The following is a 15,024-nucleotide window of genomic DNA, read 5'->3' as shown; positions in this document are numbered from 1 at the left end:
TTTTGTTTTGTTTTGTTTTGTTTTGTTTTGTTTTGTTTTGTTTTGTTTTGAGAGAGAGAGAGACAGCACCAGTGGGGGAAGAGCAGAGAGAGAGGGAAAGAATCCCAAGCAGGCTCAGCACTGTCAGCATGGAGCCCAATGCAGGGCTCCAACTCATGAACCCATGAGATCATGACCTGAGCTGAAACCAAGAGTCAGATGTTTAACCCACTGAGCCACCCATGTGCCCCAAAACCTGGAAGTTTTAATGGGTGTTGGATCAGTGAGGTTACAAGAGGGGAGAGAAGGGTGGATACACTGCTGGGTCACGGGCTTGGGTGCAGTGCTGGTTGTGAGGAGAGTGTCACATTAGGAATCAGGCTGCTGCCTTCTGAATAGGAAAAAGGCTGGGCACAACTGAGTGGGGAATCCAGGAATACTCACAGTAAAATGGTAGGACATGTGATAGGTAAGCAAAGTCTGAACTTCCTCTGTCACATGTGGTTTGATTCTAGGAGAAGTGAGGCTATCATTTGCCCAATCCTAGATCAGAACTCTTAGTATGTTCTACCCTCAGATACCAATAAGAATAGCAAGGATACGTAGCAGGAAGTAGAAGGAACTTTTATTCTGAGTGTTGGAGACATGCTCTAAGCATTCTATTAGCTACTTGCAGACACTACAAATGAAATTCTGTATTCTCAGAAGAATTCATAGTTTTAAAACCAAACTTACAAGTATTTTACATGATGTTCATGACCAGAATTTTCTAGCATATCAGCTCATTATAATGCATCAGTTACTCTTGGGATCAAAGCTTATGGCCTTCGAAATTATATCCATAACTCTTCTCCCTTGGAATACCATCTGCTGTGGATATATATTAGCTTTACTTTCAGATATTATCTTGAGGCCATTTCTTTGGGCTTTGATTACACAGAGTTCATGCTGGAGTGTATGTAATAATTACATTTGTTATGTTCTAAACACGAACTCAGACAGTGGTCTAAAGATTTGAGGAAAGCTCCTATCAAGGTCTGCCTTCACTTTTTGTCTTTTTCCTCCTCTGAGAGACTGAAGTGAGTAGATGTCACCTTACTCTGGTCTCATATTCAGACAGAACCCCTTCAGCTGCTGCTACACTGTCCAAGGTGAGTTCATGGACTGACCGTTGTCTAGTTAAGATAGAGACACCAGACAAATAGAATCGTTTAGGGCCTACATGAACCTTTGGGCTTAAAATATTATTACCCTAGCTGTTTTTTTTTTTTTTTTAAGTGCTATTGAATTATATAAAGAAGCACCCAAAGTAAAGCTTGTTGACAGAAAAAGTGTCTTCCTAAAAGAAATAAGTAAACATTTTGGATTTTTCAGAAATTCACTTTCTGTCATGTCAAAATTAAGATACTTCTAAACTGTACTTCAGTTTTACTAACACATACTTGGATTGTTCATTGAAATCTATATGTCAGAATTCAATTGTTTTAAACACTCTTCTGCTCTTCAAAAAGCTTACAAAAAAGATTGTTCTTTAAATCACCAGAAGAGTGCAGATAAAACCCCAGTTTCACTAACGACAATGAAATGTGACAGCCCTTGAGTCTATGTCATAAGTTGATTAATTACTTTCCAAATGTTATTAAAGATTCTGAATGAGTAACTAGAGTGGTATTTAAGATCAAGCCTCCCTCACAATTCCTAAATGGGTTTTAATTTTCACAGTTAGATGATCATTATATCTGATTCATTTCTTTAACATCTTCAGATTGTTGGTTTTATTGAAAAGAGAGCAGAGTGTCTGTTTCAGTGTGTTTTCTTTTCTCTGAAATTATTCCTTGTAGATTTTAATAAAACTGGTTTTGAAATAAAAATAATTAAATGCTAGCATTGCCCTTTAATAAAGGCCCATATATCTGATGAGTTATATAAACATTATAAGAATTCACTACCAACATCATGATTATGGAACCATTTAATTCCCAAATCTGTCTTGCTGACTGCTTGGACACTCAACTGAAATCAGCATTGTGCATTAGGATTAGTATCACCTCAAGAGAACTTTTGTTTTGGTCATTGCCCATTTTCCCCCATTCCCACAATGATTCCAAACTTTCTTTCTTTTGCTTCCTTTACTCTCAGTGTAATATCTCCCTTTATGGTTTGGAGAGTAAACAGAAGCCCAGATGGTTTCCATATACCCGTTATTACCTCCCTGCTTCTGTCTCAAATGATAAAATGGTCTTTCACCCTGTGGTCTTGATTCTATTCTCCCACATCTTTGAGCACCTTGCTTCATCTGTCCCACCCTCCCTGCCCACCCTTACCATCTTTTAAAATCTCCCTCACTGTTTTCATTCAGCCTTTACTCAACTTGCTGCTGCTTCTAGAAAAAAAAAAAAATCGAGACATTCTGATAGGGTTTTTACTATACATTTACCTTAAGTATTTATCTTAAGTATTCACTTCTATTTCTGCCTTATCCTTTAAATAAAAAATTCTTGAAAATAATTTCTAACTCAGTGTCTCTATTCTCATTCATTAATTCATTCTACTCAAGCAGTCTGTTCCCATCTACCAAGAAGATGTCTTCACTCTAATAACCAGCAACTTCCTCATAGTGAAATCTGATGGACACTTGTTTTTATCCCAGTTGACCCCCCTGTGAGATTTGACACCATACATATTGCTCCTCCTTTTTGAAATTTCTAGCTTCTGAAATACCACTCAAACTTTTCTTTTTAGAGTTTAGATTTCAACTTTATATCTAAAGCTTGAATTCCTTCTTTCTGCATACTGAACATGCCCATATGTGATCTTACTTACCTCCATTACTTCAAATACACTGATGGACCAATGATTCACAATTGTCATGTCTGACTCTCTCTGCTCTAGACCACCATGCCCATTTATTAGCTACCTTATAGACACTTGCACTTGAATGACCAACAGATACCTCAGAGTTATTAACTGAACTATTTTTTTGCCCCATAACTTTTCTCTGCCTATTTATCTTACCTTTGTTTTTGACACCAAGATAGATATTTTTTAGTCATCCCTGACTTCTGATTCTTCCCCTATGATCAAAATCCATGTTAGATCATTGTCACATAAACTTTATCTCTTTAATATCTTTCTAATCTAGTCTTTTTTTCTGTTATATCCATACTGCCAGAGTCTTTGTACAGGGTCATTCTTTACTAATTCATTTCATTATCCATTCTTCAACAAATCCTTGCCAAGTGCTGTGTACTGCTAGGGGATAAAAATGGAGCTTTTAGTCTAGTGGGAGTTACAAACAAGTAAATTACAACTCAACATAATAAAGTGTAACTAAGGATAAGGCAGGTTTGATATGTGAGCACATGGAACAGTTTCTACTCTTTCTAGAGGGTGAGAGAGGCAACAGAGAAAGCTTCCTGAAAGAAGTGTCACCTACAATGAGACTTGAAGAGAGAGTTAGTTAATCAGGTGAAGGTGAGGACAAAAGTGTTCCATAGAGAGGGATCCATATGTGCTGAGACCCAGAGTGGAGAGCTCATGGCCTACTTCAGCAACTTGCAGAAGGGGAAAATAGAGCCTAGATTTCTAGGGGGACAATGGCAAAAGGCAAGGCTGGAGAGTTAAGCAGAAGCCAAATCATGAATGGTTTTTAACATGTGCTAAGGAGTTGAACTGCTTTTTTTTTTAAGTTATTTATTTTGAGAGAGAGTACACACACACACACACACACACACACACACACACACACACACACGGGTAAGAGGGATAGAGGGAGAGGGAGAGGGAGAGAGAGAATCCCAAGCAGGCTCCACACTGTCAGCACAGAGCCCTACATGGGGCTCAAACTCACAAACTGTAAGATCATGATCTAAGCCGAGAGCAAGAGTTTGATGCTTAACCAACTGAGCCACCCAGTGCCCCAGGAGTCGAACTGTTTTTTTTAATTGTTTATTTTTCTTAATGTTTATTTTTCAGAGGGGTGGGGGAGGAGCATAGAGAGAGAGGGAGACACAGAATCCAAAGAGGGCTTCAGGCTCTGAGCTGTCAGCACAGAGCCCGACATAGGGCTCGAACCCACAGACTGTGAGATCATGACCTGAGCCAAAGTCGGATGCTAAACCAGCTGAGCCACCCAGCCACCACAAGTTGAACTGTTTTTAAACAGCAAAGTGACATAATCAGGTTGTCGTTTTAGAAAGATATCTCTGGTACATTGGGTAATGGATGATCAGGGGCAAGAATAGAACAGGAATACCAGGTAGGAAGCTGTTGTAATCCAGGCAAGAAGTGATACCACCTTAAACTGTGAGTGGAAGCAGATGAACATGTTTAAAACACCTATGGAGTCAAGGGTGATGTCCTGGAAAAGTGGGAATGTTAGGCATTGAGATAGGATTTGAAGTGGTAAAATAAGTTTTCATGGGAAGAACATCTGACTGTTTCTTCTTAGTCTACTTTTCTCATTCACCTTCTTCTCCTCAGCCTCCTGGTTTGGTGTGCCTCAGCAGGCAGGCTTCCTCTGCATTCTCTACACTCCTTTCCTTGGTGGTCTCATTCAATCTCATGGCTTTTCATACCACCATCGTTACACAGACAATTTCCCAATTTAAATCTCTAGTACAGACCTTTCTTCCCTAAAAAGTATCCCAAACATGAACAGAACTAAAGTGCCTGATTGTCATACATTTCTGCCAGGCTTGGTCCACCCACCAGCTTCTTACTCCATGGCAGTAAGTGGCAAAATCATTGTCCCTGTTACAAAAACCAAAATATTTGGAGTATTCATGATTCCTTTTTTCTTGCACACTTTATCTCCAACTCCTTTACCAAATCTTCATAGCTCTGTCTTCAAATTATAACCAGAATTCAGCTACCTCTCATCACTCACTCCTTCCTCTCTAGCCCAAGCTACCGCCATCACTCACCCGGACTACTACAACAGTCTCCCAACTGATTTCATTTCTCCCATTTTTGCCCTATCCCATCCCCCTGCCACCACCAGTCTTCTTACACACACACACAGTCAAGGTGATTCCATTCAAATATATTTACTGCCTTGCTCAACACCCACATTCACTCCAGTAAAAGACCCAGTCTCACAGTGGCCTACAAGGCCCTGTATGGTCTGATTCTTTGTCCACTCTGATCTCATCTCCCCATCACCAGAGTCCAGTGTTATTAACAAATAAGACACATCAGGCATGCTTTCAGTTTGGTCCCTCTTGCCTCTGCAAGAAAAAAAGAAATCTCTTCACATCTCAGATGGCTAATTCCTGTCCTTCAACTCTTTCCTTAAAAGCTACCTCCTCAATTTTTCAAAGCCACAGACCTTTCCCACCACCTTCCTTCTCTCTCTCTCTCTCTCTCTCTCTCTCTCTCTCTCTCTGTCTGTCTTTCCAGTAGCGCTCAACACTCCTCACGTTGTAACACACTACATGTATAATTTGTTTTCTGTATCTAACTGCTAGAAAGTAAGTTTCATAAAAGCAGGATTGTTTATTTTGTTTACTGATGTACCCCCACCCCACCCTAAGTACCTCACACATATTAAGGCCTTAATTAATATTTGTCAGATTTAAATAGCTTAAATCTGTCTTAAATAGCTGTTGGACATAACAAAACTCATGCTTGAGAGATGGATTTATGGACTCTGGAGATAAAGAGATGAAGATACAGATCAGGGAATCTTCACTGTTGTCAGTCTTTATCTTCAATTGCCTGGACAGATGCAGTGACCTTCTGTTGTGTCTTTTGGCATCTAGCTTTTTTCCACTCCAATCCACTCACCACATTGTTACCAAAATTGTCTAATATGTGCAATTACAAGTATTATGCTCATTTCCATCTCCTGCTTAAAACCTTCCAGTGACTCTTTACTACAGATAAACTACAGATCCCTCAACAGGATGTATAAGGCTTTCTATGATGTGGCCCTGGACTAATCTTTCAGTTTCGTCCATACCCAGCCCAGCCCACATAGTCTCTGTGCCAACTTCCTGAACAGCCCTGCACATTCTCCTCTAGGTGCCTGTGTGTGTGTGTCCTGCCTGTCCCCTGCCTCCACTGTGCCTAAGCAACTCCTAACCTGCAAGACCCAGCTCAAGTATTATCTCCATGCTAACATACAACTTGGCTCTGCCTCTCGGCTACAATTAGCTGTTTGTCCCTCTGTGTTCCTTTAGCAATGTGCACCTGTCTTCATAGCACTTTATAGCACAGTGGGGTGGGAGGCTGGGACTGCCAGTCAGTGAGCAACACTGATATGGTTGAAATGTTTTTGTTTTTGTTTTTGTTTTTGTTTTGTCTCGTCCTCTCCTTTCTCTTTCTGTTTCTTTCTCCCTCAAACACACACACACAACTCCCCGTTACACACAAACACAAATGCCCTGGATTATTTTTCCTTGAATTGATCAGTTATATAAACACAATCCTGAGCACAGTTGTTTTTAAGTTGTGCTAATGTCCTCACCTTTTGGTTTATTGATTTTTCAAGGATCCAAAGTATTTACTGAGTTTTAGAAATTGAGTTTTGTACCTACGTACTTATTTTCTGTACTGTTCTGTTTTTTACAAGGATAGCTTTTGCTTGACATTCTCTATCCCTTTAAAAGTATTTTAAGATTTTTATAGAAAGTTTATTTGGCTCTTTTATTCTCTGATTATATATTGAACTCAATGTAGTGATATTTATATGCTTTTAATTTTTCTCCCAACATTGTTAATTGCATTATGTTCAGCCAAGGAATCCACATCTATATAAAATGTGATAGGTTTGGCTATTCCTTCCATTCATAGTATTTTTATGATTTCTAAAAGTTTTTTCTACTTTTCCTGAAAAAGACTATGTTATATACTGACAAAATTTATCTTGAAAAAGGTCCCTAGTTCATTCCCCTGGGAGAGAATCTACTTGCTAACTTTGATTTCCAAGAAAAGTACTCAGGTATGAGCAAAATAAAATTCAGACCTACCCGAAGAACTTAGTGAAATTAGTGTTACAGAGTAATGCCCACATCACATGGATTTGACTGTATATTTCCAGTTTAGGCGCCCCCATGCCTCTCCCATTGTCTCTCTTTCCCTACGTGCTGGTTCCTCTTTACCTGACAGCCACCAGGACACAAATGGGATCTACTCACCACCACCATTTCTCATAACCATTTGATTTCTGCTTTAGGTAACACCACAGGAGGTTTCATCAGTTATATAGACCCAATTCTGAGCACAACTCCCCACACTTGGAATTCACCATGCCTTATGCTGGGGACATTTTCAAACACTGAGGAAGGGAAATATGTCTGATTCATTAATGAGTAATGTACCAGCTTCCTTTCTAACTGGTCTCCCTTTAGTGCTTCACATTCTGACTATTCAGTCAGGTTTATCGTATTCCAACCCTGTGCTTGAATACAACTGGAAAAAGTTGCTAAGCTTATTTTATTTTAACTTACATGCTTAGGAAGATGTTTCTCAAGTGAGATTTGTACTTTCTCATTATTCACTGTCCCCAGATTAATTGAAGAAAACCTGGTAGCACTTCTGCACAATCTAAACTATAAAATTACACCTATCCATTAGGCCAAAAATTATTTTTAAGTACTTTTATAGGATTTCAAGCTTCTTAGCACTTTCTTAACAGTGAAAGTTCAGTGTTCACATTTTCAAGGGTAATGAAACGTTCTTGTCTGACCTACAACTTATTAATGAGACAAAAGCCCTTCCAATCATTCAGAACTCTGACAATTCAATGTATTTTCTCAATAGGACTTTTTATAGTATGTACAATGTTAAAACAAATGTCCATTTATTCTTCTTTCCCAGAACTTGAATACTTTCAGCAATTCTTAAAAGGACAAAGATGTTTACTAACAGATTATGAATGTATGAAGGATAATCTTGAGAATATAATGAAATTCTATTCTTTTATCTGTATTCTTACCAGATCAGATTTGGACAATGGTCTCAGTCATATGTTACAACTAGAAAATGCACAGTTGGCTTTTTCTAACGCTATAATTCTATGATTTTCAACTTTAAAAATGTTTTTTGAAAGAAGAAAGGATGCAGTATTGGATAAGGATCTGAATAAAAGCACTATTTAGGTCTTTTTCAAAGAAATAACATTTGTGTAGTAATCAAGCCTCAATGTTTAGAGGAGCCCCTAAAACATTAATTAATTATAACATGTGAAAATTATTATTGCACCAAGTTTAGTCTAACTTGTTTTCTCCTATAGCCACCTATATGTGATTTTTAGTAAGCTTTTTTGTTATAAATTAAGTATACAAATCAATCTAAAGATACTTTCTTTGTTCTAGAAATTTTGTGTCAATGACAGATTGCCTTATATAGTATAACTTTTCTCCACAAGCACACAAATCTTTTCCTTGATTTAATTAAAAAAAAAAAGAATTTTTACTCCCTTTCACATAATTATATCTTCGCATGATATTTAAAATCACCCGTTAGGAGCAGTTTACTGTGTAAAGTTTACTGTACAAATAAAGTTTATTGTGTACAGATAATCACTTTGAAAACAGCATGTTTTAGACACATAACAACAAAACAACAGAAACAAGATAATCATATGCAGTTATGCAACATATATGTGCTATAAAAACCTTAAAAATACTGTTCTACTCCAATAGATAAATATGTTTGGCCAAAATCTTTTCAATCTGAATTCTGTTAGTAAAAAGGGTAGTTGTTCCCTGATTTTTCTCCATTTGCTTACAACTAGGATTGTCACATAAAATATATTCATGGAGGGGTGCCTGGGTGGCTCAGTCAGTTGAGTGTCCGACTTTGGCTCAGGTCATGATCTCATGGTTCTTGGGTTCAAGCCCTGCATTGGGGTCTGTGCTGACAGCTCAGACAGAGCCTGGAGCCTGCTTCAGATTCTCTCTCTCTCTCTCTCTCTCTCTCTCTCTCTCAACAATAAACATTAAAAAATTTTTTTAAATATATTCATGGGACTTATTTATACTAAAAAGTATTCATTATTATCTGAAATTCAAATTTAACTGGGAATCCTGTATCTTTATTTGCTAAAACTTCAGTGATGGTGTGGGTTTACTCTTCTTTAAAGTGGTAAAGTAATTTTTCCTTTTTTGTTGTTCTTCCTTAGAGTGGAAGACTTTTACCATGGTCTTTGTCTTGGAGGGCAACTTAAGAGCGACTTCAGGAACTTGACAGGTTTAGAGAAAAACCACAAATGGCCAAAGTGTGGGAAAATAAGAAATAACAGTATTTAAACTGAGAGGATTAAGGTGATGAAATAGTCACCAAGCATTTGGAGTGGGCTCACCCACTAGACTGTGCCAAGTTCCTCATTTTTTATGAAGGCAGGCAAAAACTGGCTAACACACAACTTAGGATAAGCATGATAGCCACATTTATTGAATGCCAATGTATGCTGCATGAGTGAATGCCAGTGTCTCATGATTTATCTTTAACCTTCATGGCCAACCCACAAGATGTGTATCATTATCCCGATGCTTTAGATAGAAACTGACACTTACAGTCGTAAGGTATGTAAGTGGTAAAGCCCAGATTCACATCACATCAAATTCTGACACCAAAGCCCATACTCTCTCCACTACACTTCACCTCTTTTCTAGTAGGTTTTATGAACTGTTGGGAAGACTGTTGTCAAACAAAAGAGTTTGTAAATATCAGACATAGGATTGACCCCTGAGTATTCAGATCATTTAAATGTGGTCATATTATAGAGAAATTGGATAGGCTGAAAAATCCTCAAGATTTCTTCTGTCCTCAACTTACTGTTAAAAATCATTGTCAAAGTAGTATCTGACTACATTAGATGGGATTTTTGACATGGCATATTGTTTTATCTTTCTAAAGTCAATTTAGGCTTTTTTGATGCTCATAACACTAGTAAATCTTTAGGTATAAGAATCCAATGTTCAACAAAGAATGTTTTAAAATTTGCTTGCTCAACAGCCTGGTAGATCCATTCACTTTTAAATTTAGGTTATACACTTAGATTTTTAGCATTTATCTTTCTGTCTTCAAGTCCACAGACTGTATACTTTTTTGAGAGTGGGAACTCTCAGTATCTAGATAAGTGCATGGTGTCCAATGGCTGTTGACAAACATTTGACTAATATTGTGTAATATAATATGATTCATATACAGTGAATGTTTATAAATACAGTATTTTAAATGACATCAGGAATCTCCTATTAGAATCTCTTAACTTTGCTTTTATGGGCCTACTTTTAAAGTTAATAGAAATAATATAAGTGTGGAGAAGGCTAAGAATTTTTCTTAGGATTTCACTCTGGCAAGTCCTCCTGGAGATTTAGCTATGACTGTTTTTTATGGCTGCAATTTCCTTAATATGGGGCCTCGGCCATTTTCCATCATCGTAAATCCCTTTTATATACTTAAAAGCAGGATTGAAATGTTTTCTGCTTTTTATATCTTGCCTCTTCACTTAGATACATTATTTCTGTCTTGAGGTTATATTATGTAAATATAGAAAAAAAATTGGAATTATATGGCAGGAAAAAACTAGTATACCACCTCAGAAATTTTAACTAATAAATGTGTTTCTAAATCCAAGTGAAATATTTAAATTTTTTAAACGTTTATTTACTTTTGAGAAAGAGTGAGAGACAGCCAGTGCACCAGTGGGGGAGGGGCAGAGAGAGGGAGACACAGAATCTGAAGCAGGCTGCAGGCTCTAATTTGTCAGCACTGAGCCTGATGCAGGGCTGGAACCCACAGACCATGAGATCATGACCTGAACTGAAGTCGGACACTTAACCAACTGAACCACCCAGACGCCCCATCAGAGTGAAATATTTAATTATTCAAGTAAATAAGGAAACCATCTTTGTTCTTTGTTCTAATTACTGTAATATTTTACTTAAAATTGCTTTTATGCACTTGACTTTGTGTTTGAATTCAGAGGTTTGTAGTATTTTCAACTGGACATTGTTTGGTGAGGACTTATTTAGGAGCAAGGAATAAAAGAATCGCAATGAAACTGCTGATGGAAAAAAAGAGAGAGAGAAAGGAAGAAAGATTTCACTGGTTTCCATTAGTTTTACACATGGTGGGCACAGAGGCTTGAACAATAACATCGAGAACTTCCCTTTCTCCGTGTCTGAGTTCTCCTGTCACATGGGTCAGTTTCATGTTCAGTCAGGCTTTCTCCACATAATGGATGCCAAAGTTGGGCATTAGATGCTCTAAGTTAACATCATTTTTAGTGCTTGTGATCTTTGAAAGAGAGAGGTCCTCTCCCAGTATCTGTATTAAATCTTAAAAAGACTCTGATTGGTCTTGCTTTGGTCATGTGCTTATCCTGACCAAGCTCTGCATCAAAGGAAAAGTTCATTGAAAGGCCAGCTTGGTCTGCAAGCTCACCTTGTGGTAAGGAGGTAAGCCATGTGATGACAGCCCCATTAGATAGAAGGGGGAGGGTTTTCAAACGAGTTGCCAGTAGTAGAGACATTGAGAACTGGGTAGGTAAAAACAAATGTTTACCAAAATATTGTGCTTTTGAATAAAAATATTTTCTAGGAAATGCAAATAATTTAAAACAGCTCAAATAAGCACGATACATGTTTTAAAAATTTAGAAACAAGATCTATGTTGCATGTTTAGTACATTTTACATAATATTTTATCTTCTATGAATCTCAGTTTCATTATCTGAAAACACAGGAATAATGCTTACCTTATAATTATGCAGACTCGAGGTGGGATGTAACTGACTGTACCTTGTAAACTATATAGTGCTATTTATGTAATTGTAAATTATTACGATTTTAAGAAAATCAGTTCCTAAAGAAAGCAAAGTTATCTCTGTCAAAGTCTAGAAAATTTCTCTTACAAATGTATTCCATTACACCTGTGGTATTTTTTCCTGAGATATCAGTGCTTGAATACTACACACATGTGCTTTGTGATCGGTTTTTGTTGATGAGGAGGACAGTAATGACAACAGCAGTAATAGTGATAGGCACAGGTGGCAACTCAATAAATTCTTCGAGAATTAAATATATTTCTGGAGAATGAAAAACCAATGTAAGTTAGTTTAATGAGAAAACTAGAGGCAGATAGATGGCAGACATAGTGGAGTAGTTTGTCTTAAGTTTAGGCTGAGCTGGTATTCCTAGCTAACAGAGTAATCTCTTTAGAGGAAATACTCCTAAATACCAAGAGTTTAATAGCCAAGGTGCCATTCAGATAATTACTCCCAGGAAATGTTTTGCCAGTGAGATTAGCTTAACTATCAACTGAAAAGAAATAAAGAAATGTTTTATGGATGATTCATTTTCACCTGCTATGTGTACAACATGGTAACAGAATGAATTAGTCAATCTGTTTGAATCATCTTTACGTGTTCCTTTTAGTAAGGAGCTCAAAGTTGGTTAGATGGCTAGCACTATTTCAGAAAGAAAGAATAAACAGAAACAGTAAAAAAGTCATTCTATATTGAAAGCCTGATCCAGGCACATCACAGGAATAAATGTATCAAGACAAAAATGTATGAAAAATGAAAGTATTTCTGGAATCACTACCAATATAAATATTAAAATTGCTCACACATCCCGATCTGGCAGATTATATAGATAGAAAAGAAAAAGCAATATATGCCAATGCAATAGCATTGAAGTAGAATGTAATTGTAAAAAAACAATCTCAGAGTTGAAAATTATTACAGTTAGAAAATAACTTTTGGAGGTCATTAGTTCAGCCCAGGAGTGTGCTTATAAATATTTCATAATCTTCAGGGAAGGAAAAAAGCCCTGATTTGTAATGTTTGCCAATTTCTGTGGTGTAAATACTCCACCCAAGGTGGATTTCAAGATAGGTCACTGAACTCAGAGTTGGGAAGAGATGCACGCAATAGGCTGTCATGAGACAGAGGGCTCCAGCACATGAGGAGTTCAATACTATCGTTTTGCAAATAAGAAAGCAGCTGAGGCCAAAGAAGTTGGGTGACTGGCTTTGGGTCATACAACTATTTGGCTGCACTGCGACAAGCAAAACTTAGTTTCTCCCCCAGGCTACACCTCAGGATTCTGGATGCGTTATGAGGAAAAGACCATGATTGATTGATGCCTGCCTGACTCCCCAAGCCTGGTTAAGCTCCCCTTCAGGGACCCTCATAGACCGTTCCACATTGAGTTTAAACTGCAGTCTATTTGTCTGTCTCCCCTACTAGTCTGAGATTCACTGATGATTACAATCACTCCCATATCTCAGATGAGTAAACAGAGGCTCAGAGAAGTTATTTGCCCAAGGGCCACACAGACAGCAAATGGTTTTAAACTTCGCAGTCTGTCTCCAGAGCCTGTGCACTTGACTATTCAACTGCCACTTATTTAACCAGCAGTGTCATCAGGCTGCATAGCTCAGCAAGGAAATAGTTCCAGAAGGTGTCCCTCCTCCATTCCTTATGAAAGACAGACATTTCCTGGAGAAGATCTAGTCTAACCAACATACACCTTTGTTAATGGGGAGGAGACTTAATTAATTGAAATGATCAAGGAAATGGGATGTTTAAGTGTTCTCATTATCTGAGGATTAAACAGAAACCTGTATTTTAATTAAAAGTCCTATTGTTGACAATGGGCTCTAGCCCTGGTTATTTGCTTTAATTTAAAAAAAAAAATAACCTTTCTTTGATTTCTCAGTCTGAAATATGGCTTCACTGCTTGCTATCAAAAGAATGTAAAGAAGATGAAGAAGCCTGGGTTAGCTAACTCCAGGGATATTCTGCAATGTTTTTTTTCCCCCTTAAACAGAAAAAATATCCTCCTTCCCTACTGGTTTTCTTATGATTTGCCTTCTCATCAAGTGAGATAACAACAAAGCCCATTAGTATATTTGTACATTTTCTTGGATTCTAGTTAATTGAGGTTTAGTACTTACTGTGAGTGACTTCTATACCAACTTTAAGATATGGACCTTATTTTTACAACATAATTTAATACCTCAGATTAAAAACAAAAAAAGTTCGTTTTGAAGGCTCCTTCAGAAAGCCTAAAGGAAAAAGTCATTCATCCTCCACATTGCATTAATGGATATCAACTAAGGTACAAATTGGTTGTAATGCTTTTTTTTTCTTTTGTTAGTAATGGTTCATTTATTTTCTTTCTTTACTATATTTCCTAAAGAAAATACAGTGATAAATTATGTAGTAGGCTAATGTTCCCAATTTTAGAAGATACACTAATACCATATCAAGAAGTTCATTTAATTTTCCCCCATAATATATTCTAGAAGTTTTAGACACATATTTATAGTTTGTTTGGAATTTAATTTTGTCTTCTCAGAGGAAAAATTGTTTTAAAACCTTCTTTTCCTCTACTTCTTGTCATTCCCCCCACTATTGCCAAAAATTTTCTAGTACGTTTCAAAACAATGAGAATTACATATGTAAATACCAAGTACAACACCCTGCATTTATATATACACTGTATAACGGCCAAAGCTTTCAAAGATGAGATCTCTTTTTCATACTTAAAACAATTCTGTGAAGATATTGCACTCCAGGATCGAGAGGTGGATGAACTATCCAGAGTCCTGCAGCTGGGGAGGGAAAGGGCAAGACCCAGGGCTCTGATTGTCTAACTTCTGCTCCATTGCACTCTCTTCTTAGCTCAGGAAGCTGCTTCAGTACTAATGAAGCATTTAAGAGCCTGGACAGATTCCTGTCAGGCAGACATGGGATTGAATTTGGTTCTGTGTGACTTTTGGCTAGTTTACTCATCTGGAAGAGGAGAATAATAATACTTTCTACTTCAAAGGGTGTTTATAGGGGCGCCTGGGTGGCTCAGTCAGTTAAGCCTCTGACTCAGTTTCAATTCAGGTCATGATTTCATGGGTCATGGGTGAGAGCCCTGCTTCGGGCTCGGAGCTGATAGTATGGAGCCAGCTTGGGATTCTCTCTCTCTCCATCTCTCTCTCTCTGACCCTTCCCTGCTTGTGCTCTCCATTCTCTCTCTCTTCCTCTTTCTCTCTCTCTCTCTCTCTCTCTCTCTCTCTCTCTCTCTCTCTCTCT

At 37.6% G+C, this 15,024-nt stretch overlaps 1 protein-coding gene across 3 annotated transcripts in view; it reads left to right on the top strand.

Moving 5' to 3' along the window:
- Positions 1-15,024, top strand: part of MET (MET proto-oncogene, receptor tyrosine kinase) — a 126,757-nt gene that overhangs the window by 8,741 nt on the left and 102,992 nt on the right. Inside the window, exon 1 of one of the 3 annotated variants that reach the window (XM_040472174.1) lies at positions 1,017-1,130. The exons of 1 other annotated variant lie outside the window; for it this stretch is intronic. In XM_040472174.1, the coding sequence (XP_040328108.1) occupies positions 1,067-1,130 (64 nt within the window). In that variant the 5' untranslated portion in view covers positions 1,017-1,066. Of the gene's footprint in view, positions 1-1,016; positions 1,131-15,024 lie in introns of those variants that run through there. One more of the 3 variants, XM_040472171.1, reaches the window with a different exon arrangement.

Source organism: Herpailurus yagouaroundi, unplaced genomic scaffold (genome assembly GCF_014898765.1).
Source record: "Herpailurus yagouaroundi ecotype Mexico unplaced genomic scaffold, PumYag 100, whole genome shotgun sequence".
Lineage (NCBI taxonomy): Eukaryota > Metazoa > Chordata > Mammalia > Carnivora > Felidae > Herpailurus > Herpailurus yagouaroundi.
This window is presented reverse-complemented; position numbering and strand designations above follow the sequence as displayed.